This window comes from Leptosomus discolor, chromosome 5 (assembly GCF_034619465.1).
Source record: "Leptosomus discolor isolate bLepDis1 chromosome 5, bLepDis1.hap2, whole genome shotgun sequence".
In the NCBI taxonomy this organism is placed as follows: domain Eukaryota; kingdom Metazoa; phylum Chordata; class Aves; order Leptosomiformes; family Leptosomidae; genus Leptosomus; species Leptosomus discolor.
This window is the reverse complement of record NC_141395.1, coordinates 77,295,412-77,322,355: the sequence shown is the minus strand read 5'-3', so window position 1 is coordinate 77,322,355 and position 26,944 is coordinate 77,295,412. Positions and strand designations below refer to the sequence as shown.

The 26,944-nt window shown below is 38.0% G+C and overlaps 1 protein-coding gene across 1 annotated transcript in view; it reads right to left on the bottom strand.

The window, feature by feature from the left end:
• Nucleotides 1–552: 552 nt before the first annotated feature.
• The window catches only part of ZFAT (zinc finger and AT-hook domain containing), a 92,529-nt gene continuing 66,137 nt past the window's right edge, over nt 553–26,944 (bottom strand). Inside the window, exons 12-16 of the mRNA XM_086464990.1 lie at nt 24,927–25,065; nt 18,332–18,450; nt 16,802–16,928; nt 14,574–14,704; nt 553–1,618 (exon numbers count right to left, since the gene is read on the bottom strand). Of these exons, the coding sequence (XP_086321116.1) occupies nt 1,379–1,618; nt 14,574–14,704; nt 16,802–16,928; nt 18,332–18,450; nt 24,927–25,065 (756 nt within the window). The 3' untranslated portion in view covers nt 553–1,378. The remainder of the gene's footprint in view (nt 1,619–14,573; nt 14,705–16,801; nt 16,929–18,331; nt 18,451–24,926; nt 25,066–26,944) is intronic.

The window sequence follows — 26,944 nt, the reverse complement described above, 5'->3', positions numbered from 1 at the left end:
CCGCTGCCACCAAAGCAGAACAATTTTCAGTTCTTTCCCATTAACAAATTTAAATCCCCTATCAGCACAGTTAAGGGAGAGGCGACCACTACGTGTTTGCACTCCGGTTTTGCAGAGCATTAGCAGACTTGGAAGAGGCAGACAACCAACTCGCTACATTACATCAACTTAGTCAAAAGCTTTTTTTCCACTTTTCTACCCAGAACACCCATAAATAAGCTCAATCACATAGAAAGGTCGGTCTAGACTTCATCATAGTACTTTCTTGATTAAAGACTACTAAAACTGGAGGAATAATTTGTCAGAGTCAATGCAAAACAGCATTTTTCACTTAGCTGTGAAACGGAAGCCAACACTTAAGAAATCAGAGCATTAGAAGAAAACATGACATTTTTATTATTAATTAATAACTTTTATAGCTCAAATTTAAAAATATTAAATCAGAAACAATTCAAGATTCATGAAGAAAAATCTGGAACTATATACATGCATAATTAAGAATATCTATATTCTTGTCAATATTTAAGTTTTTTGTACAAGTTCTTTCACACAATCATATTTACAAGCATGTCTGTTTAAAACATATGAACATACATCTTTTATAGCATTTACAAATCACTTGAATATAATTTTTTTTCTTACAAACAAAACAGTATTTCATTGATTTGTCAGATTTGGTTTCATCATATGGTACTGGACAGGTATTTATCCAGTGGGATGGAAAGAGTTACCATTACTCAATTATCTAAGTGACAGTCATCCTACTGGTACCCAGAATTATCATATATGGCTTTAAATCCCTCCCAAACTCAAAGGATCATCTCACAGGTACAAACTACAGTCCCTGTGTCATGTTTCTAATTAAAGTCTTGAGCCTTTGTTTGGGTTAGATCCACAACTCGGCAAACACTTTCTAAGCACGTACTCAGAAATAAGAAGCCCTTCTAATTTAAAGGAAAACCAACTCTGCTTCCAGTCAAGTCAAGCACACCTTAAGTATGTATAAAATTGGATGTATGGACTTTTCCAGACATTCTAGCTACCTTTATAGATGTTTTATTATTGTGGGATAACATGGTTTTGAAGAAACAATATTTGTGGGGATTTACAGGAATCAAGTGAGAGATCTTCTAAGAAGGGGAAGAACGCATTTTCGTCAAAATACGATTTTTTTTACAAAAAAAAAATCTGAGGAGGTTTTGTACCTAACATATCTAAGTTACTGATACAATCCAACCAGTCATACCACTATCTAGTAACAAGGTCTGGCTTCAGAAATTAACTGAAAATTTGTCAGCTTGCTTGCTTTTGGCTGGGAAAAAACCCCAACCTTTTGGCTTTGGCAAATCAAGTAGCCATCTCCTTTGAACACTGTTCTCTAGAGCTCCTGCACCGACTGTTCCACAGTTTGTTCTTCTACAGGCTGCATAGCTTCCTGAACATAAACTATGAACTCTGAAGCCTCTCCACCCTGTGTATAGACAGTCACCGTCTCAATTCCCTCCACTTCATCTGATGAGACTACCAGGTGATGCTGTTCAGACAGCTCCACTGAAGCCTGCTGCAGTGTCTCTTGAATCATCAAAGTGTGATTGGCTGATTGCTCCTCTTCTTTTACCTAAGGAGAGATTGAAGAGATTACAGACATTTCACCTTTCCAGTAAGTACCTGGTATTGTGATGATTAATGGAAATACAGCACAGAAATTAGAAATCAGACAGTTTTGAAATAAAATCTGTTTTACAGAAAATTTGCTGTGAGCACTTCTGATTAATAAGTGTTTAGCTACACAGAATACTGAAAGCATTAACACAGCATCTCAGTTATACGCCCAGAGAGCTGCAAAGTTCCAGGAACACAGGTCTTTGGAGACACCTTTAATCTCTCAGCAGTCATTCATTCAAAACCACTCTTATTTAAATAAATCTGAAGTCAAACAATTCCTCTCGTAGCACTGAGATGAGAATCCATTGAAAACTACATGAAAAAACATCTACTGTACCCATTTATTTATTTTTCTTTTTTTTTTTCTTTTCCCCCTAGCCAACCGATTGATCATAGAAGTAAACATTTAATTGTAAACCCTAATGGACTTCTATTAGAAAACTGAAATGTAAATATTACTGAAATAGAATCCTAAGACCTACTGTTTGTGAGGCAGCAATTTTTACAGTATTGCAAGGATAGTGACAGAAACAATCGAAAATAAAAGATTTTTTACTGAACATTTTGCTTCTTGTCAAAAAGAAAAAAACCAACACAACTTGGTATCGAACTTCAAAGAGTTCCAACAGCTGTCTGTCAACGACTAAAACACAATACTTCACTAGAACTCAAGAATAAATCTTAATCCTTTACCAGATCCATACAAAATTCCTGTGCAAAGCACTCCAGGCCTGTAAAAACGCATCAGAAACCTAAGTCAAGTGGAGGAAATGCATTCTCTCAAGTGTTAGTGTTACAGCAATGCACTTTTGAGGAAAGAATGGAACAGCAATTTTTTAGTACGCAAGATATATGCAAAGGCATTTGTTAGACGTTTTCAGCCCAATACCACTCCCTGTGTTCATTGAAGAGCGCTGTTTTATTTGCTGGATCATAAACGCCAACCCACCTGCAAACGCAACACGCAGTTAATCAAACCCTCTCTTCCTTCTCTTTTCAGAAAATGGGTTGTTTTTGTTAAGGCCTATTTCTCTTTCATTTAGGCTTAGCAAATGTTTCAAAAAGCAAGCTTCCAGAGATAAATCGTGTTTATGTCTCACTGTAAGAAAGTAGCTGATTGAATTTATAGGGGGTCACGTTCTCTGTAAGAGATACTTTTTTCATATCATCAAGTGCATTTATAAATTTTCCAGTTACACAAACAACAGGGAACAAAGACAGAATTGCTGGCTCACCTGAATCTCATGATGGAAAGCAAAACTCCATGGTACTTCCAAGAACCATATGAAGTGGAGTAAGAAGAGAACGAAGGATTGATAGAGATCAATTTACTGGATCTCAGTGTACCCTTGTATCTCAGAGCAGTATATGGTGTGCTCTCCACAGCACTGAACTCGTGATTTTAAAAAGAACAGGAATCTAAATCGTACAAATTAGAAAGGGGCTATTTTTTTTTTTTTTTAATTAGAAGCTGATTCAGTAGTTCTCCAATGATCATTTATACATCATTGTTTTGTAAACTGTAGTATTAGAACAAGCAAGTTCAGGAAAATATAATTCAGATCAGCATGGTTGCTCAAGAGGGGAGCGGGAACAGAAGGCAAGAACTACAGTGAAGATTCCAAGCACGTGTTTGACTCCTTAGAGACCAGCAAGGAGAAAAAGAAGTTCTGTATGTTTGTTTTCCTGATGCTCTCTTCAAATTTCTTTTTTTTTTTCTCTAAGCAACCATTTCCATTGTTGTACGCTGCCTTTTCTTTTAACTTTTTCATTCAGTGCTTAAAATATCCGTCAGATGAAGATTTCAGAAACGCACAAACCCCTTAGGACTTCATATCACTTTGAACTTTTACTCAATTCGTCAGGCTATACAAAGCTTTTTCTTGAACAATAACAAGTATGTTCCGGTGTTAAATTATTCAGAGGTCCCAGAGTCAGTATGCCTGCAACATATTGATGAAACATAAGTGGATTTTATCTGGTGAAAGATTTAACATCTAAAGAGATTCTTGCCATTATCATCGACCTTAATGCAACAGCACAATTGTACCTCTTGATGCTGACTCCGGCTTTGTTGCACAGGATTTGGCTTATAGGGATAAAACTACAGGGATGGGCTGAAGTCCTTTCCGCGTTCTGTTTCTTTTACCAAGCATATCTGAACATTTTAATTGAAAGTTGCTTTAAACAGCTCCTGCTGAAGCTCAAGCTCAACATACCACAAAAGTGGGTGATGCTGGACGCTTGTCTTGACACAATAAAATTTGTAACCACCCTCAGAAAAGCTAATTCATGTTGTCAGAAGATACAGGGATGACAAAAGCACCTTTTACCAATGGAATCTTGAGCCTCTCTTCAAAAAGCAAGCAGCTAAATCATGAAAAGAAACAGCACTGTTAACTTTCTTCTCTTGTTCCTCCTCACACATCCTTTTTTTTTTAATTATTAAAGAAATGCTAAGTCCTACTGAAAGCAACAGGAATTTTGTGAATTCATACACACAACACCCTTTTCATAACTGCCCTCTTCTCTGTCCTGAGGCTACCTGCTCCAGTCTCATCTCCCATGTGAAAGGAAAGGACACACACAGGATCTACTAATGGAGATCATAATAGGCAAACGAAAGTCTCATCACAAACAAATTCAGATAGGAAGCTCCAGTTAAAAATGTTAGATAATTAAAATCTCACGGTTTATTATGAATCAGCTCACAATAACAGCCCTTGATGCTAAAGACCCTCAAATCTCAAACAAATACACAAATAACGGTGTCTAAAATTTGGCCCTTTAATTATGTAACGTACCCTAACTTCTCTGGGTACATTATCCTCTGACAACGTGCCTCAGGCCAGAAAAATTGCACTGCGTTTACTAAGAGCTGCAAGAATGCACAACACAGCCTGAGAAGGATCTTGTACGGTCTCACTTCACTCACTCTAAATCAAAACTCATAAATAATTTTAAGTATAGTTTGGGGAGTGTACATAAATAATGAAGAAAGGAAAATAAATAAAGCACAGCTGACACAAAAATGAAATGAAACCAGAATCTCATTCAATCCAACAGCAGCAATCTAATACTTACTCTGTTTTATATGCTTTTGAAATGAAAACGGCCAATAAAGAAAGTTAATTTAACCTCCCTACCTGAGTTTATCGATGTGGTTTTATTACCCTTGTCATGTGGGGTAAAGAAGACTAATGCCCTTGCTTCTGGTGTTTCTAGCTTCCAGTATCTTTTTTTTGGACAGCTATCTGTAATCCTTTTAGTTTGACAAATCACCACATTATTTTGGATATTTACATTTCAAATCAGTTCAATGTTTACATGGTTCTGCTTGGTTCCTATTAGATTGTTCCACAGGGAATAATCTCAAAACGTTAATTTACATCCCTCAAATTGATGAAACAGTGGGACAGCTGCCATCAGAATGAATGAAGTCACTACACTCAATTCTTTTTATTGGCGTCTGAAATCTTTTGAAGAGTAGCATCCAAGACCTCTTTTCTGTTTGAGAGCCAGCTGAAAAGCATCTGGCTGCTTATCCTTCACTAAAGAATGACAGCAAGAAGCTGAAGCAAGAAGCTGAAGCCACACACAGCTGGCATATTAAATTAATTCAGTACCTGCATAAATATTCTTTACTAGCTAAATGTGTCTCTCACCAAAGCCAATGGGACTTTCACCCCCGTGTCTTCATAAGAAGCTCAACATTTCTAAATGATAAATGTTCTTAATTTAAATATCTGAGGACCATCCAAATAATGTAAGTGACATTAAATATGGGTATCTCTTAGAGGAATCTCTTCCTCCCAAAACAAGCAAGTCTTTTTTAATTTGAGAGAAATTATTCAAGCCATTAAGAAAAATATACTTCTTCCCTTCCCTGGAAAGGAGTAAAAGAAAATATTTGCAGTAAGATGCTAAAAGCTGCTTTCTTAGTCTAGAGCTCATCCTGAGAAATAATGAGTAGCTTCAATTTTCTTTGAAGTCAGAAGGAGCTGCAGGTCCATAGTGTTTAAAACAGCCTTGCTGGGCTTGACCCAAAATCTCTACAGAATCTTTCCCTTGATTTCAGCTTGAATGCTGCCTTTCAGTTTACCATGAAGAAGGAAAGTTAATCACAGAGATCTTGCAGGATTTGAAAACGTTACACTAGGTTATAGATGCTCCTATTTGTATCAGAAGACACCACAGCAAGAAAATATATCAAATATCTACAGAAAAGATTAAAAGGAAAAGTGAATATAAGCATTCCAAACCACAGACGGTACCTGGATACGTGATGTGCCAGCTTACGTTGGGGCCTACAGGACCGTCCCTACCGTTTTGTTCAGTGCCATTTGAATAATTCGAACTCTCTCTCTTGGTACTAGTTTACATATAGATATATTGTGTGGAAAACACATGCAGACACTCACAGTAAACACTGTAATTTGATCATATGAACTCCCATAATGAGCTACAAAACAAAGACAATCTGGCGCACAATAGTTTCAGAATAATAAGAGACTTCAACATGAAAGACTTGCTTTGCATAAAATAAAAAATGCAAGGTGGCAACCAAACGTTCACACTGGTGGTGCAGATTTTTAAGAAGTTTGAGTAACTGACTGGATGAATACGTCCTGACAGAGAGAGTGTGACTGGCAACTTCATTCACCTGGCAAAACGCCGCATCACGGATTTTCTTCTGAGGAAGTATGACAACGCTGCCATCATTTCAAGAGTTCTAGCAGGGCAGTAATCTTGACATGAGATATGTTACACAGATGACAAGAACTCCACAGAGGCCGAGAAAACAGGGCCATCTGCCCCAGTTAAAACTTTCCTTTGCTAGTACTGTCATGTTAAGCATCAAATTGCTCCATGTCCTCAAGCAACTGCAAACTCGACCATCAACCTACATCTAACTCCATGTATTGGCAGATCTTCTAGATGGAACACCAGCACCCAGCACCACGTAGGTACAAATCAGAGCCGGAGTGAAACATAAGGTGTGCTGCTGGAGTATGATGTGTGGTAGCCTTTGACATGACAGCCATGATAATACTGTATTTATTCTTGAAGATGTGTTACACTATAAAATTCTGATCTGTGACGTGTAATCTTCGCTGCGCATTGCTACTGCTGTCACCTTGAAGAAAATGACTGTTAACCATGGTAGGATTTTACTGGAGCCTGAAGAGATCACAGAATAAAAGGATGAAAGGAACTAAAATAAAGGGTGAAATGCATGGAAATCCAGTGTTTTCTTAAGTTTGACAGAGACCTCCTTAATTCGTGAAACAGTTGATATGCTTCCCCTTCAGAGCAAATTATGTAGAAGTCTAGGTTGAAAATAGGTTACTACGCTCTTCAGGATTAGAGTTAACCCTGCACTCCAAGCTGCAGAGACAGTAAGAACATCAGTCTGGTCTCTTATTTCTGAATGGGAAAAAGAGAAAGAATTCGGCAGCCAATTACTGCTCTTCATTGTTATTATTAGTGTAGTGCTTTGGACCACGACCTGGATCAGGTATGCTACATGCAAAAAGTACTTCATGCCCCAAAGACCTTCCATTAAATGTAAATATATTCAATATAAAACAACATGTATTCAATATAAAACAAGAGACAGTAAGCAGACACGGAAAAAGGGAGGTGGGGGAGTACAACATAAATGAGACGTGGTAGTTCTGTGTGACAGGCATTAGTATCAATATACCAATAGCCTAATCAAAGATAATTACTGTCATCATATTGTTGAAGAGTAATTGAGAGAAGACAATGAGGTACAAACTGCTCTTCATTAAAAATACACAAAGCTAAGCATAATATCGAAGATGGCATTAAGAAACTTGTTTGAGAAAAGTAATAAGCTATTAAATCTTCACGGACTGAGCAAAGGTAGGAGTCAAAATCTTCACAGCTAATGAGAAACGGGACACTTAAGTCCGAAAGGATTAAAAAGCCTTGGGGATGAAAACACGGTTTTGTTTGATGTGGCAAAAAAGGAACGTGAAGTGAACAGAATAAGGGAGGGTGATGTCAAGAGGGGCAGAGAAAAGTAATCTTTGAATTTTTCTGAAATACAAAAAGGGCAAAACATAATCTGTGAATGTCAGAAAAAAGACTATCAGAGTTAACTGTAGCATAAAATAACGATGGCTTGGACAACCATTTTAGCTAAGTGGTTGAAATAGGAACCATATAAAAGTCGCCATGCAGAACAAGTCAGCACCATTTAGCTAATCACCTGCACGCAAGGCCCAAGAATCCCACCTGAAGAGGACATGAGCTTTCTGGCTTGAATAACAGGCAAGACTTACATCCCAAAGGGTTGAAAAAAGGAAGGGTACTACTGATATCGGTTGTGCAGAAAGACTGATATAATCATCTTAGTGATTAACAATAATGATTAGTGATTAGTACCATCTTCTTATTCATCTTCAGAGTGAGCTTGAAGTGATGGCTCTAGAGCAACAGGAAAACTTTAGAGCATAGATGCAAATTTTATCTGGGACGGGAGAAGATGGTCTAGAGTGGCAATGTAATTTTGCAAACAAAGATAAAGCAAATCAAATGTCTGTATATTACTTAGTATGTAAAGCTCTGGATTTTTGACTAAAGCTTTTATATGTGCTACAAGTAAAGTGGCATAAAAATGTCAGTTTGCAGTGCTCACCCAGATATACTGTTCAGAATAAACAGAAATTAAGGAAAAGTACAGGGAGTTCACATGGTGAACCACGGGCATAGGTTAGCTGGGTTTTTGGGGTGTTGGTTTTGTTTTGTTAGAATAAAGACTACAGCTCTGCTCTCTAGCAGGTCTCTGTATACGAGGCAGTCAGCATTTGCTCTGAAAGAAGCGATCTCAGTGGCTTGTTCAGACAGGAAAAATAATATTGAGATTTAAAGCTTTATACAATCACCTGCTGTTGAGTTTCTCACATCAGGACAATAATCTCTGGTCTGGTATGACATATAAAACCTATTACAAGCCTAAACAAGGCAAATTAGCAACGTATTTGTCTACTGGTATCTAAATGAAAAAAGTCCAAAAAAGAGACTAACAAACAACCAAATTTAACTGTGTTTAAATTTAAACTCAGATTAAAACTTTGGTTTGATTTAAAACTTTGGTTGAGACTAGGAATCCCAAAGTCTACTCCTCTGTTTCAGTAATTTGAGACAAAAAGAAAAATTCAAACCTGGACAAAGAACTGAACATAGTTTCTACCTTTTGTTTCAAAGAGATTGGGTACAAGTAATACACTGCATTTATAAAAAATACATTACTTCAAACAGAAAGTATCTTGCTACCTCTACACATTCCTGCTGACAAGCACTGGAAATGGAAAAGCAACAACTAGAACAAACCCTAGTGCTGATGGACACAGAGCAAGAAGGGCAGACTCTTCTGATGTTCTGGTCAATGTAGCGAGGGATTCAGGAAATAAGCTTTCAAGGATGTTCATATTGTGCAACCAAGAAAATACACTTTGAATCTTGTGTCACTGGAGAATAACTTAAAACACTACACACTGAAAGCGTCCCTCTGCAAAAAACTAGATAACAGGAGTGCTCATACATGAGGGAAGTGTTTCTTCACGAGAAACTCAGTATTTAAATCAAGCAGGTGTTTAACTTGGAACAAACTTCTTCAGGATCAATTAAGATCCTTATTTCATGTATACGCTAACTGAAAGAAATAACTACACATCAAGGTAGCTTGTAGCTAAACACTTTCTCTGTCTCTCTCTTCTACTCTACATACGGATATATCATATGAAAAACAATTCTTTGAACACAGACGTGCAGACACGGTAAATCAAGGGTGGCTCATCCTCCAATCCTGCCTTTGTATTCAGCACATGAGCTAGGAAAACAGCCTACCTATATAAATAACGGAGTGAACAACCTCTGCTGGCAAAACAAAAACCTAAATGAACCAATCTCCACTCTAAAGCATGAGGGCAAATGTATGTCTGTAATAGGACACAGAGAGTCAAATGCACAGAAAATAAAGGCACTTGTTTTACGTTTCCAGTCCCTCCACCTTGCTATGTGCTCTGTTCCCACAAAGCTGCTTTCTCCCCAACTTCTTGTCTGTGTTTGCCATACACTATGAACAATATTTCCTGCCTTTTCTAATAATTTATTAGCCTCTTTCCTAGTTACTCTTCAAACTTAGCACTCTTTGTGATTACCTCTTCCCCACCTTGTTACTTTTTTTGGTCTTTAAGCAGTACAGAACCACTCAAATATCATGGCATAAAGAAATATCTTCATTAGCTCTGTCAGAAAGAGACTCGGACTGGACCACCAGTAACCGAAAAGGACTCAAACTGACAAGGATACACTTTCCCTGCCACGCTGTAATCAAAGCTTCAGTGTGGATTTTCGCCAATCTCAGATCACACTGGTAAAACTCCACATTATTAACTTTTTTCCTCGGGCATTTGTGTATTGCATTCCTCAGCAGCTGTACGTTTTCATAGCTGTCACGCAACAAGAGTTCACCCAAATCAGATACCAGAAAAAGTTTAACTTTGGTAACAGGTCAGTATGCTGACTCTCAGGCAAGAATGAGCTAAAGTCATTTTGGGCTACAGACACAACTTTCGAAAGGCTCATACACATGACACTATCAGAGTCAACAATGATTCCTATTTCCCATAAACCAAGATAAACAGGGCTAACTTTGCCTTTGTTGGGTTTAAAATCGTAAGCTCAATCTCTATTCAGGCTGAGATTGGTTATTGCTATGTTGCCAAAGTGTTTTCTTTTATAAAATCATTCCTATGAACAAAAATTACAGTTTCCAAAGTCAGAACTGATTTTTTTTTTTTTCTTTTCAACACTCAATTCAGGAGCCGGGGGCTTTGAACAGATAATCTGATCATGATTTCACTTGCATTATAAAGTGTACTCATAATTTAAGATAATTGCAATAAGACTACATGCGACCCAGAACAATAATTTAACAGAACACCTCAAAGATGGAATCCTTTCTGTCTTGTGGCTTAGCAGAAAACAAATTTAAAAATATACCAGTCAGATCTAGCTAATACACTGGCCATCTTGCAATATGCTGAGAAGGACTTATGGATAAAGACAGAGTTTGTTTCTGCAAGCAAAAGTCTTGCATTAAGCTGAAACACTACAAGCACTGCACACCGAAGGTATCGGAGCACACAGGTTAGGCGAAGTGCTAAAGCATGAAGATGGCAGCATTACTGATAGATACATCTGGATTCACACATAATTTGAAGCATCAAGTAGAAATAGTACTTTTATGGGTGAAAAGTAAGACAGCTATGGGAGAAAGTTCCAGGCATGAAATGGGAGACAAAGATACTAACAATATACTGTAACATTTACAGCAAAACATACTTTTAAAATGTTCTAATAACTTAGGATTTAGAAGAAATTTCTTGGTGCAAATATAGAAATATGAAGGCAACTTGCAAGGGCTAGCTAAAAATGAGATACGAAGGTAAGAACTGATGAAAAAACTGGATAACATATGGTCTTAGAGAAAAAGAAAAAACCCAACATAACAGCACCAAAATCAGAATAACTACAATAAATGTTGTTAACGAGAAAAATGGAACCAGGCTGCTAAGCAAGGACCCGGTGAGGCCATTAAAGAGCAAGAGTGGAAATTCAGTGACAGATGATGCTAATATATTGCTGACACACCGAACGAATTTTTTGTCTCATAATCCACAAGAGAAGCTGAAGGTCACAGAAGAGAGTGTGGAATAAATTTTCCAGCAGGAAAGTGAAATATGAACATGTCTTAAGATGACTTCATGGTTAACAATTAGGAACTCAGCATAATTACAACCTGACAAAATCATAGGTACAAATGAGTGATATCCCATAGAAAGCAACTCAGTATTGAAGAAAAAAAAGAAAAGCTGACAATTCTGAATAGGAGAGGGTTAGAGACACATTAAAGATATTTAAAGGTTTCTTTCCCTCAAACTAAAAATGGGTGTGCCTGTTAATTCTGACCCAATCTTCTGGTGGGAAAACCAGAACTGGAAACTAACTAAAGCTGTGTAACAGTTCAGATAGACTTTGATAAAACACTGATTGATATAGAAAATTAAAAGAGAAAGAATTAAAAGAGAAAAACAAAAGGAGAAAAATTTAAAAGAGAACTGATGATCACCACCATCTACAGACCTCCCGTGGTCCTTGCTCTGCTTCCATAGAGCCCACCGAAGGTAACTAAGCAGTCAGTCAGCTGTCAGTAGGCATACTGCCAACCCGATCCTCCCCGGGGAAATCACCGATCTGCACACTTGTACACACCCACAGTGCACAGTCACTGAGGCTACCAGAGAAAGGAAGGAGTACCCGTTCCAGCACACCCAAGAAACATGTTAACAGAGGAACGGTGCTTCAAGCATCAAAGGAAGGCGTTAGTAACACCCAGCGTAAACAGAGGTAGCACAAGATCACTCAGCTTGAGATGTACTTAAATTCTTCACTGATTTTGCTTCTGTGCAAGTTCAAGTTAGGGGAAAAAAGGTGGTTTATACTAACAAGACTCTAAAGGGGGGGGGGAGAAAACAAAAAAGGAAAAAGGAAATCAGCAAAGAGATTCTGTGCTCTGAGAAGTCAATATTTGATCTAATATAGGAGTGGAGCTTGTAACAGTTGACATCAGACCGGTGAGAGTCATTGACGTATACACAGCAAGGGAAAAGAAGTGATCAATGCTTAGCAGCTTGTAAACTCAAAAGGCTAGAAATATGGATTAAAAAGTGAGGGAGAAAATTAATTTGGAATATAAACATTTACTCACAAAAAGCTACCGGCAATTTCAGATGGTTTAACAAGGAAGACGATAGATTTTATGATGAATGAGACATTGATCAGCTTTAATACTTGGAGGAGGAAGAATCACCGATTTTTTTAATTATATATTTTTAAAGTTTAACATTAAAATATCAAAACCTAGTTTCTCCTTGGCAGCTGCTACTTCAACCATCACTTTCTCCTATGCTTTTAGTAGAAAGGCCTCAAAACATGCATTTTTAAGGAAAGAAAAGGTTTCAGTAATATTGACAGACAGCACAAACGCCAACGGCTCATACCGTATTCAACCCCTAAACAGGTCGCACATCTAGCACAGCCTGCATGTTGGCAGTGACTCTACTTCTAAAGTTGTTCTGAAACTTGCACATAATAGGACTAAAATGTCTCTTCTCTTTAATAACTGAATTAAATACCTGTTAAAGTATTGCAAAGGAAAACCTCAAAATGCTTTGTTTCAGAATTCTGCCTTGTCTCTCTGATATTTAGGCAGTTTAGGAATTATTCAAATACTCCCTTCACAGACTACAGACTTCGCACTTCTATGGAGCTCTCATGAACTCAATGTTCACAACACTACAAAAGACCACTGAACTTAAAAGTTAGTTCTAGCACTCAGAATAATCAGTTTTGGTTCATTTAAATAAAAGGAGTTACTTAAACTCTTCAGGAATTTAAGACTTCTCGTCTACATTCCTTCCCTCTCCTATCAACTCACTGACTGCAGAGATCCCTAGGAATCGATGAGGAGCAGGGGAAAAGGGATAAGCAGAGAGTTAAGATGAAACAGGAGGAACATGTGGAGCCTGGAGAACACCGTGAGGAGAAACGTAAAATAACAGCAACAAGGTTAGCAGAAATCTGTAAGGAAGAAATACTGAGTAAAAGTCTTGATGTTTGCACTCAACAGCCACCTCAAATTGAAAATGATTTCCTTTTACTTCCTGATTTTGTATATCTTATCACTCTTAATTTTCAAATGCTTTAGTAATACTGTACATTGCAAGTATTTTTAGCAAAAACTGCAGTACCAAACTTCAAGAAAAATGTACATACATTAAAGTTACTTCCACCAGTATCTTATAAGGTTTGTCTCATTTTAAGAGGAACTATATTGCCTAACACAAATGGTGTCACTCAATTATCAGTTGAATCCACCATTTTTCTGGACGGAGAATGCATGCAAAAGCCTGAAATTAACAATCAATCTTATACATGGTTTTTTTTTTTAAATATTGATCTTTATCTTCTGATCTTGCACAAATTCCCTGGTAACAACAAAATTAACTACAGATCTTTTCAACCAACTACAACTCAATTGAGTTTTTCTTTATTTATCTCAAATGTGAGGGGCCATGCTGACTTTTGTCCCACATAAGCAACTGCTGTAAGGAGCACCTGCAACATTCTTCCTGGGGCTGTTATGCCACCACGGATCCCTTGTGTTGCAACCCTCATCAGAAAGGCAGTGTGAACTCAGACTGAGGAGAAGTCTCGTTTTTACCCAGAGCACATGACTTTAGGACCCCACAAGTCTGTCAAACTTCAGCCACAGAACAGCACTGCAAGGACTAACAACGATGGTTCACCTTTGGGTATGGTCCTACCGCACTACGGTTGCAGAGCACGCACGGCTCTGCACAAGCAACACCCTTTCATGCTCTTCTGTACCCGGAGGAATGCTGTGCTAAGGTCCTCCTGGTTCTTTTAGACAACAGCGCAGCTAAGTGCCCATGCACAACGCAGACATGTTATTTTAAACAGCCTGAAAACGCCGGCTTCAAAAAAAGCCGTATTTTCACACTCACAGACATGTATATATAAATGTGTATTTGTCCATTCATATTTTATATACGTGCAAAAATGTATGAATTTTAATATGTATAAAATATATGTGTATATGTATAAGCACGTATGTGTGTGGGCATATAAACAAACATGCATACAACACGTAGTAAAAAATTAGTTTAGGAAAAATTCTCTATATGTCTTGCATGTTCATTCAGAATGTAGCCCTTGCAAAATAATACTCATTTCACAATAAATATATGAAAATGAAATATAGCTGTTTTAGAGAAGAAAAGAGCTCTTACCTGCTTTACCACTGTCACAGTGCCAGGTGCCATGGTAACTACAGAAGCAACTGCAGTGGCATCATGGGTTTCCGAACCCAACTCAATGATCTGCTGCAGGATGTTTACAGCTGTTGGATCAAGTCTTTCACCTTATCAGAAAGACAATAACCGTAAGATCATCACAGTAAAACAGCTCTAAGGGTATGGGAATCTAAGTGCTACAGGCACTCTTTCCCCTCTGGCCTTAACCCTGACTCACAGCACTGTTTATAAATTTCAAATAGCTCAATAACATGACGCTTTAATAATAGATCTATGGCAGCAAAGTATTCACAAACCAAATTTGCCCGAGGAATGCACGAATCAGCAAGTGAAGCCACGCTGATCGTTTTTATGCCTATTTGAAAGAGATCTAAAAGAATACATTGAATAAACAAACACAGGTACAACTCATAGCAGTAACTGTAAATTAGGAAGCTGCAAGACTTTACAAATCCAAACGTGTATTTGCCAGACATTCGGCATAAATAGAACCTGAGCTCTATACCTATAACCACAACATCTATTTGATACATTACAAACCTGTGTTTAGCGTCTGTCCAGCCATCTGCAATACCCTTCATCCTGAAAGAAGTACTGTTATCACCAACGTGATGAAGGGATAAGGTAATTCCTTGAGAGAGCTCATGCCTATCATTTTATAAGCACGGGATCAGAACACGTCTGCCCCTTTTTCTAAAATCCTCTTGATGTGTATAGCCCTGCCAAAGGAAAGGCAAGTTTACAAAAAAACCTCTCCCTACATAGTTGTACAATCACTTCTCCCTAAGTGTGAAAAGGAAAGATTTGGACACTGGAAAATGTTTTTTTGGTTATGCAGGAATATGAATTTCCCTCCCGTGGCCCACCATTCCCACATGTCCACTGTCAGCATAAGAGACATGTCAGAAAGGGAAAGAAACTGTCACGAGTCATGTTAAAGCTGCCTGATATTTGCTGTAATCACTGTTGGAATTAGGAAAGAGACAGTAAATAGAATAAAGCTCATCTCTTAACCCTAAACCCTTCCCAACTGAGGTTGATACTGTGATGGGGATCTAGGTCAGATAATTTCATTTCAAACAGAAAGTAGTTATATTTGTTATCTAAACAAGAAGTAAGTTTATCTGAGTGCTGAAAAATGCTTGCTTGCTTTAGTTTTTTTTTTTCTATGTAACTGCCTTTAGACAAGTTACTACTGTTTTTCATACCTAGAGGGAGTACACGGGAAGAGTATCTGAAGTTGGATGCACTAAAAAGCAAATCATTCTACTCTGAAAACTGTAGTCTCATGCTTAAAATCAAAACTCTCATGTACAGCATATTCCACGAATATGTTTAATTTACATATATAAAAGCTTAAGAAAAGCTCTCGACAGGTTTTTACTCATTCAGAATTCCCAGCCATTAAAATCAAATAATATACAGAAATTGTCAGTAAGGTAATTTAATTGCAACATGCCTGGAAATTCCATTAAAAGTGGGAGTTTTTGAAATGTATCTGTGTTATGATCTATAAAGACCACAATAGTAAACAATTGTAAAATGCTTTCTTCTGATAACCAACACATTTATTTACATATATAAAACCAAACATATAAACACCTACTCTAGTCTCTGATGTTTTAGCACTCTCAGAAACCCGGACATTTTGTCTTTTCTTCCAGTTTGTGTTATTTCCCACTTAGCAATCACTATCTAATCCCACTCCTATTCTTCCTCAGTCTGATACAGAATGGCTTACTTTGTTTTGTGTACCACCAGAAATAAGTTTGTCGGTACTGTCTTGGGAACACGGTAAATGAGCTATTCCACTGTGTCACTCCTGCACTCTGCCTGACTTAAGCAGTGAGAAAAAGAATAGCTAGAGAATTGCCATTAGATGCAAACCATCTACTCTGCCAAGACAGCTGACTTCACAATATACTTAACACAGGCAGGAAATTCCACACACCTAATAAAGTGCAAACCAGAGTGTGATAAGTATTAATGACTTAAGGATAAAGAAATTAATAGAGAATAGCTATTTCTCATTATTTACCCTCTAAGAAAAATATAATCCTCCAAAACTAAATTCTGGATGACAAATTTTGTTATTTTTAATAGTTTCACGGGAGATCGATCTTATATTACCCAGCATACTCAAAAGAATTAGATATTTATGAAAAAGATGTATTTTTTATTCCAACCTAAAAAAGGAAACTTACCATTCTCAGAAGTATATCTAAGGTTCTGTAATGCAGCTACAGCAGCTTGAGTGCCTTGAACATCTTCTCCAGCCTCCGTGATATGGAGATACTGAGTGGATGCTTCTTCAGAAACTTCAGCAGTTAACTTGAAAACAAAACGCAGCCAAGGCATGAATAATCTCACTCTCATTTTAGCAATTTAGAGGACAATTAAATTCTGAGTTTAAAGAAATAAGTTTTGAACAATAAATACTGCAACAAGAGTTACAGAAATACTGGGTGAAACAGAATTCAAGAAGAATATTACATGGGAGTTGGGACATCATCCCATAGTCTTCTTCTAGATTCCACTTCAAAAGTTGTTTTAAGCATGCTAAATTTTCTTGACTTCATTTTTGTTGCACAGTTATTTTAGAACTAACAACAGACTGCATTGCATCAGGGTGTAGTAAAGACCTTTAGGGCAAACTTAGTTTATAATGCATGTCCTTGCAGATATGGTAAAATGCCCCTGAGGTTTGAAGACGGCATTTTGCTTTAGAAAAATTATCCTTTCCATAGCTATGTTTTTTCAAGACAAGCTGTCAATATGTATTGCTGCTTTGATGGGACTTCTTTATTTATAGCAGTTTTAGCAGCAGAGACACGTTTCCATCCTGGATGTCCTTTTATTTTTTCAGGTTTGGGCATCTACTAGGGAAGTGTACAGAGAATCGTTTGTGAAATGCATGTGGATTCAAGACTTTAAAGGGCTACATTTTAAAATGCTTCCCCTGTCATCTTTGAATAACTGTCCATATAGAACCTACTCTGGTATTTTTCAAAGATTTAACATTCTACTCATGGATGCTCAGAAACTGTTAAACAAGAACTGCAGGACAGCTCTTCCAAATCAGGCACTAGATTTGTAACAGGCGTTAGACGGCCTGAAGTTTAGCAGAACAGGTCTTAAAACTGTGGAGGTCGGCCAACTGCCATTGACCGCTGCAGTCTAACAAAAATTTTGTAAGGTCTGATCTCAGTGATACTGTGATTTCCTATATACTTCGGATTGAAGCTGAAAACACAGAAAAATGAAAGAAGACTTACTCTGTATAACTACCATCTTTTTAGCTGATCAATTCACAAATTCAGTTTCCTAGATTCTAACCTTTTCTGGACATAAGCTTTTTTCATTAATTCAATGTAAGTTTGCAGCTTTGCACATCTTGCAGTTGATACCAGCGAACATTTGGCTTATAAAAAAAATGCAGTAAGTCTTTCAATTTTACTTTTTTTTTCTTTCACCCTTTCTGCTGCAAATAGAGGACTAGAGCCCTAAAATGCAGAAATAAGCATTTACCAGGTTTTTAATCCTACCAGATATTAAAGCAGTCAAGCTTAACAGTCATAGCAATGTATGCATCAAAATAGAGATGAGAGCACATGACCTCCTGATCTTATATCAAGGCAAGAACACATTTTCGAATACTTCTTATTCTTATCCTTACTTTTCTCCTTATAATGTTTTAAAATCTTAGGGCCAAAGCCATCGCAACTTTGCTTTACCTCCCATTTGGTCTCCCCATCATGTTCCACTAGCTTCATTCCATGCTTGTTTTTAAGATGTCTGTTGAACTCCCATTTTGTACCGTACACGAAGCTGCAAACAGGACACTTAATGCCACCTATAAGGAAACACAAATAAATTCCTTGAGTTATTTTCACATAAATCCTTTTTCAAGGCAGTAAGGACTCATTTAGTTTGATCCCAACTCAATCAAAACACATAACTATAATTTAATAGTGTTTCCTTTAGCCACGTGTCCAACATGAAAAATGGGGGAAAAACCATAAAGCAGTTGAACTCTCACAATGCTTAAAGGGCAATTTTGGACAGTGGTAATGGAAGGTGTCTGGAACAACTCTTATATCCGAGAAGTTATAGCAACCCTGCTTCCCTGCCTGCATGCCTCCTGTCTGTGAATGTGAAGTTGCAGGAATGCTCTTCCCATCCTCCCCACTCCCCTACCCGTCTCTCGCTGGGGAACCCCTGCCACAGACCAGTTAGAAAGAGAGAGCAAGAACGGACAACTCTGGCAACTAGTCTCGGATACAGCTTTACTTCCATATTATTGGTTTCAGCTCTCAGGAGCTAGATGTTAAGAAGATAGCCAAACTATAACAGAGACAACACAAATTGCGAAGTAAATAATAGCTTATCTAGTGGGTGAGAACTTGTGCTTGCTTTGCTAAGAAAAGCCACTCTAGAAGTGGCATGTACATTAGCACGTGAACAGGTTTTTCAAGGAATGACAACATACTAAGTTTGACCAACCCCACCCCATTTTTTTGCTTGGCCACAAAATACTGCAAACCTCCAATCTGTGCAGAATCATTCCCACAGCCATGACTGGTTGAAATTCATGTTTAGCAGCACCAACGGAGACCAGTCCTAGTTTCCAAGTGAAGTATCTTTCAAGTCTGAGGGTGTCTATGACTTATGTTTTGCTTCAGGCCCACCAAAAGCAAAGCCTAGCACGTATTGTAAATAATTCTGAACTAGCGCTTTTGCCCTGTAAATACTCTTTTATTTCAAAACATAGAGTTCCTTAGAGACTATTTTTAATGCCTACTCCATTACATACCATTGAAGCTTCAAATGTATATTGTATGTAAAATCCAAATATCTACAAGACTGGGGTCTCTGATAAGCTTTAACTATCAGTTCCCTGTTTTGCAAAGTCCTGGTGTGCCGGCCTTTGGGACACAATCCAAAACCAGACTGCGCTGTACTCGTTCAGTAAGTGCTGGGATTTTTTTTAAAGTGCTTACAAACAACACTGAGATCTTAATATGTGCACAGTAGCAGCACGCTTTAATAATTTTTTAAAAATGTACCTTCTCTAAGACAGCTGTTCTAGTGTTCTCAAGTTTCAAACAAACATTAAGTTTTTTGGCACGTTATCAAAGCAAATTAGGATGAGCTAACAATGTAATGTCATCTTCACCCAACTATCTTTGCGTTTGAGAGTTTCTACGGTTTATGTCAACATACAAAACTATAAACCTAAGTTTTCTGTTTATCTACAAAATGATGCATAGCATGAATTTAGCACAATGTTTACTGCCTGAGTATGCAGCATTACAGGTAAAAAACTAAGCATGACAAAGTCATAAGCATCCAATTTTCTACACTAGATTAAACAGCTTTTACTTCTTTTTCTTATGAAAGTCATTTGGTCAAATGTCAGCTCTCAGCTGCTTGTAATTATGCAAATAAGCATTTCTCTTTTTTCTCCCCTATTGAATAAAGCAGAAAAAAAATAATCTGCATATGATAAATCGTTGCATTAGGTGACCAGAACTCACTCTAACAAATCTAATGGCTGGGGAAGTGTGTTATGCCACTTTAGGAACTATGACACCAGATGGCTGACTCCACATTACCATGGCGAACGATGACTCTTGCCCATCATGTTCAAATGCTTCAAATACACTCTCATAAGCTGGTTATAAGCCAAGTCCTCGTTGCACATAGTCTTTTATGAATAAGGTGATTAGAGAAAGCATTCCACTTCACAGTAATGGAAACCGACCATATGGTATTCTACTAGGTGTAAAGAAATAAACTTTTTTTTTGGATAAAACAGAATATAACTACACCCAGTCGCTAGGGTCTTTCACTGACACTTATTCCTACACAATCTCCCCTTTTTGCTCTCAATCTATTATAAGTCTTCACCAAATTTCACTATTATTGCAGATGCTCAGTAGTCCATCTCTAAACAAAACTGAAATAGTTTCCCTATTAAGGGAAACTCGAAAGTTCGCAAAAGCAAAATACCTTTGTTCAGATTAGGACAAAGACACTATCACTTACAGAAAATACAATTCAATATTCACTCACATCAATCTGCAGTATTAGGAAAAACCTGCTGCGGTGAAAGAGAGGACACTTTTCTGCATTACTTTGACATCGAAACTATTGCAACAATACACCCGATAAATTAAAGCTGTAACTTTTGTCACTATGACTTTAATTAAAGAACAAATAATGGAAGCATAGAATTAAACTCCTAATACATAACTCCATGTCAGCGGCTTGATATGAAAGCTCAGGAAAATTAATTTCTACAAGATTTTTAAAGTAGTGGCTAACATACACAGAAAAGTCAATGAATTACACACCTTACCTACTTTCAATACCAAAACTGACATTTGCAATGAAATAACGCACACAAACATGGAGCTCCAAAACTTTTTTCCATCATGGCATTGACATGTGCTCTCCACCCAATTAATTTATTTGCCTAAAATCTCCATAAGAAAACGATTATTTTATGTTAAAAGAAAGCATGTGACGATAGTGGCATAAAGAACACAGAGGCCACAACTAGATCATCATGTATGTACTGCACAAGTTGCTGCACAAACACAAATAGAAAGTCTGTCACCCAGCGAGTGCAGAGATATGTAAACAAAACAATGGATGGTAGGGACCATCAGTGAAGAGAAAAGAAACAATTTTGGGAAAAATTCTCTGTGACCTGCCCAGCACAAAGCAAATGAAACAAAAAAGGAAGCTATCAAATGAGCAAGTAGGCAGGGTCTCACAAAAAGCCCTAGTGGGTAATGCATATATAATACTCTAATCCCCTATGCAGAATACACCAAATCCTTATAGTATTTATTTTCCTTATACATGATTTTCCCTACCCAGAATGATCATCAAATTCTTATAGTATTTATTTTATTTAAACCCTGCAAAACCCCCAAGCATTTCTCTCATCCTGGCTGATCCTAATTTCTAATATAATCCCAAAAATGAAATACTGCTCCATCCCTGGCAATGCAGTTGCTCAAATGAACATGTTCTCACTTCTATTCTATGAATCATTCATTTATTTATAAACTCCTTCCAGGAATTCTGAGTAGAGTCCAGCGGTCTACATTCATATAAATATTTCCAATTAATATTATTTGCAATGTCTGCAATGCAGTCAAAAACCGATTGAGAGTAGAGAAGAAAAGATGAGAAAGTATGAGGCAATTCACTCTGGGCTCAGTGGGTAACACAGAACACGCACAATACAACACAAATAGATATAGGCAGCTTTTATTAGACACTAATCTTTGTTAGTTTCCCTTCTCACTTTTTTCCCAAACCCTTTCGCTTGCTAATTCTCTTGCTTTTTCCTTTTTGTTTATAGTCCTGTAATTTCAAAGGACACGTTTAGTATCAGGTCTGAAGGGTCTTCTTCCTTTATATGAATACATGAATAAATTTCCAAAATTGCTTTTCAAATCTACGAATACGGTAAATTGAAACTTGATAGAGGTTAGTCAGACAGCAAGTTGCAACTGCTGGCCCAAGCAGCTCAGAAACACATACCTTGTCATACTGCATAATACTTCCACAATGATCTGTTTGTGCTGTGTGACCCAGATACAGAAGACCTTCTGATTCCAAAATCACAAAAATTTTTATTAACTTCAACAGGACTCAGGTTTATCTACTACAAATTCAAACTCTACTTAATTAAAGTCTCCCACAAGGAACATTTTTATTTTCCCCAGAGAGATATCAAAACATTGAGAAAATCTGACGTTTCTACAGTATGATAAGAAACCTGCAGGTCTCCTGTTTTTGTTTTGTCCCTACGTGTAAGATCCATGGGATGCATCATAGAGCAGGAAATGGAGCTGGCAAAGGAGGCTGCATGTGGGAAAAGTGGCTTTCTTCATGGCAGAGTCCTGATAAGAGGTGCTGACTTCATAGCTACTACATGGATTTGAAGCCCCTTTACTGCTCTAAGACTCCACACAGCGGGTGAGCACGTGGAAAGCAGGGACAGCACTAGTGGCGGCACAGGAACTACAAATGCTGTGTAAGGAAGGGAAGCGAAAGAAGGATGCAAAGGCAGAGAGATGGAAAGAATAGAATAGACTAATTTCAGTTGGAAGGGACCTACAACCATCATTTAGTCCAACTGCCTGACCAGATCAGGGCTGACCAAAAGTTAAAGCAAGTTGTTAAGGGCATTGTCCAAATGGGGGCATTGATCACCTCTGTAGGAAGCCTGTTCTGGTGTTTGACCACCCTCTCACTAAAGAAATGCTTCCTAATGTCAAATCTAAATCTCCCTGGTGCAGCTTTGACCCTATCACTGGATCCCAGGGAGAAGAGCTCAGCATCTCCCTCTCCCCTTCCCCTCCTCAGGAAGCTGCAGAGAGCAATGAGGTCGCTCCTCAGCCTCCTTTTCTCCAAACTAGACAAACCCAGGGTCCTTAGCAGCTCCTCACAGCTTTGTTGCCCTCCTCTGGACACATTCGAGGAGCTTCACACCCTTCTGGGGCCCAGAACTGCACACAGCACTCGAGGTGAGGCCGCACCAACGCTGAATACAGAGGGACAATCACTTCTTTTGACTGGCTGGTTATGCCATGTTTGATGGGTCCCAGGATGTGGTTTGCCCTCCTGGCTGCCAGGACACGCGGCTGACCCCCGTTGAGCCTGATGCCTGTCAACCAGCACCCGCAGGTCCCTTTCTGCAGGGCTGCTCTCCAGCCACTCCCCTCTCGATTTATACTTGTGCCCAGCATTACTCTGTCCTAGGCGCAGAATCCGGCAGTTGGATGTGTTAAATTTCATCCCATTAGTCATTGCCCAGTGCTTTAATGTGCTGGACAAAGCATATCTACCACAGAAAAAAATTCAAGCTCTTCTCTCTCATCTCACTTTAATGTCTTCATTATAACACCACTCCTGCATTCTCAACAACTTTATAGGTTTTTTGTTTCAGTGGAAAAGAATTATTTTCAGAAGCGCATTTATCTGGCTCCCAAAGGGGAAGGAAAACCTAATGAGCATATCATTAATTTTATTTGTTTGAAACATTATAAATATGATCCTTAATTTTGTATTAACAGAATTCCATCCCAGGTACTTATTCTTAAGAGTGGCTATGGACACACAATTCCTCGCAGTGCTCCATTATTTGGAAAGTTAAACAAAGCTCCCCATAGTGCACAGTTCTTCCTTCACCAGCACAACTACAGAACAGAGGCTTTGAGTACTGACCAAGCAAATATTATGTCTTTAAAACAACCACATGTTCCCTGACAACTTTCACTGTCTGTGAAAATAATCATAAAATTCTACTGTGAATTCCTGCCCTGAAATTTATAGACAAAGATCTATTTTTGAAATGCAGTGTATACAGTAAATTTGGATTTAATCTGGAGCTACAGACCAATGAAAAATAAAAGCATAAATATGCGTAAGCAAACATGTAACAATGGCCCTAAGTGGAAGGGGAGAGGAAGATGAAACCATGAGGATGAACATCCTCCCAGCACAGAACTCCAGATGCTGACAACTTACTGAAACCCCCATCCCAACGTCAACACCAGAGTGAAACCACCCATCTTAAGACTCAGAAGAAGAGTGGAAGGGTGACCATAGCAGCAGGCAAAGAAGTAAAAATTAAGAAGTATGTGTGTGTTACCATTTTAATTGTATTAATAATATTATTGAGACTTATCCTGTATGTAAGTACTCTAACCAAATTTTATTGCTTTTAAGAAATAATAATTAGATCTAGATCAATGGTGACTCTTGAATTAGACTGTTAAGATTTCCATTACACTAACAATAAATTCTTGGCTTTACTTACATAGGTAGGTATGCTTCCTTTGCCCATAAATAAGACTGAGCAGAACAATTTGTAACCTGTTTTCCCTGTACTCTCTTCCCCCACTCCCCCTCCTCCATTTTTCTAGTGGGGGAATAATTTGCTGCCATTTACTCTTCAGTCTCTTTCCTTACATTTGCTCAACCTTACCTTGAGTTCAACCTTGCAAAACAGTCACAGAAATTCATCAGTAGAATGACAGAAATCTGTCATTCATTTCAACAGATAGTGATACTTTACTCACAACAGGAGACAAACAAAAGGAGGCAAATGATAAATGTATGCAGCAATGAATAGCGCAGGCAAGGTCAACCAAAACTTTGGTTCACCCACACTCAGAAACCAGGAACAAAGGACACTGAACGAAGGTTGTGGCAGGTGCACCCACTCTGACCCGAAAACGTTTACCTTTACACCAAGTTTGCATCAGCAAAAGAAGTAACAAGTCTCATACGGTGCAGATGTACCTTGTTGGATAAGGGCTTCTGCTGCAGGCTCCCCAGAACCTATATTTACATACTCTTCATTAGGATGCTTTCTGTTGTAATGCCTCTTCAGGGAACCAGATATGTTGCAGGAATAGTGGCAATGTGCACAACGGAAAGGCTAGGAGCAAAAAGGAAAATGTTAGAACATATTTCCTGACCTCTTCAGGATACAGCTCTAAGCTGCAATGTTCTGATCCCGAGAAACCATGTTCATTTCTGGTTTAGGCATCTTCCAAAACGACCTTCCAAAATTCAGTATAAATGGAAGTTGTAACTAAATGTTACCTAAAATTTGGTACTTTTTATTATGTGCAAGACACCAAGTATTCTCAACATTATAAGATTATTACCTACTTTTCGTAATTCAGTAAACTGTGTGTTTTCATAATTGATGATCACAGGTCTGACCACGTGGAGACTTTCTACTACAAGGAAATGACTCAGCTGCCGTAAGCTTTGGTCTGAAAAGGGGGAGTAAGAGAGCTAAAATAACTGAAGGTACAATATGATTGTACAGCCAACCTAATTTAACAGACAATCGTACCTGACAGGGTTGATCTCTTCCCTTTCCTTTCCTTCTCTCTCCAACATGCTCCCAACTGCTTCCCTTTCACTGGCACTCGTATTCATCTGACCATTTGGTGAGCTAAGTTTTGGGAACTAAATTAATTAATTTTTAAAAACATACGTCTTCCTTCAACTGACAGGGAGAGACATTTCTAAAGAAAAAAAGTTTAGGAAAACAAGCATATGTGCCTAAAGTTAGCCTTTGAGAATAACCTTCTGACTGAGCTATGTCACAGTCATAGGAATCTTGGCACAACCATCAGGGTCCTGGAAAAGAATGCAAATTGACCAGTCCTTAGGGAAACGTCAAGTACCTCAGAATGGGATGCAAAATGTTTCATGCACAGCAACCAGGCACACCTAAAGCCAGCCAGCAGAAAATGGTTGGAACAGAAATATTTATTAAGAAGCTGAATTTAAAGCAAGGAAAAGTCAGGGTCCATTGACCTGAACATTCTCCTGAGCTTGTTGCTCATGATCTTCCTTCAGGCTCCAAACAGCAAAAATAAAGAAAAGTGGTGTTCAGATTCCCTTAACCTTACAATTCAGAGGGTACTGTAACATTCAGCTATTCAGTTTTTCAGAGAGGGGTACTCTCCTTTTCTACTGCTGAAACTGTCTTCTTTTCAAGAAAGTAATCCAGACAGAATGCTGTGTTCTTGCACCACTCCCTACACACTTGCATGTCCTGTATGTTATCTGCTATCACATATTCACGGAGCTTGGAAACATGATAGATTAAATTATCATTAGGTCACGCAACTACTGACATTCCTCTGAGTTTGATATGTATGCAAGCAACTGTCCCAGAAGGAAGCAACTTCTTACCAACAGTTTCTGAGCTCCTTTTGACAAATACTCCTGATGGGCCTATTGCAGTGGTTTGCAGTTCTCTTGATAATGCATTGAACAACCACACTTACATGCAGGCTGACAGAGGACTGAAAAGAGGTGCTGAGTTGACCGTTCTACGGCTGATCCCAAGATCAGAACCAGTTACATTTCAAGAACTGCATTATAAGTACATTCATCCCACCAGCCATTAAAAAAGGAAAAAAATATATGTTCATTTACAAAAAAAACCCTTTAAAAAAGGTAGGTCCACAAAGGAAGTATTTATTCAAGACGCATCATCTGTTTAGATGACTTGCTTCATTTTCTCATATGTCTTGTCTTCCGAAATTTAAACCATAAATCAAAAGACTGTCTTCCTTTCTGCTTTATAGAGGTATGTAGCATTGGTATTTATTAAGAATGGCTGAAGAGCACTCTTCATAGAAGCAAAACGATTTGTTAGATAATGGAAGATGTTGCATATGAAAATAGTATGATGTTTTAAATAAGAAATATGTTCATTGCCAAGATAAAGTGTTACATTAAAACAAACATTGTCAGACATAGAAAATACTGGATTTGTTCTGGAAAAGAAA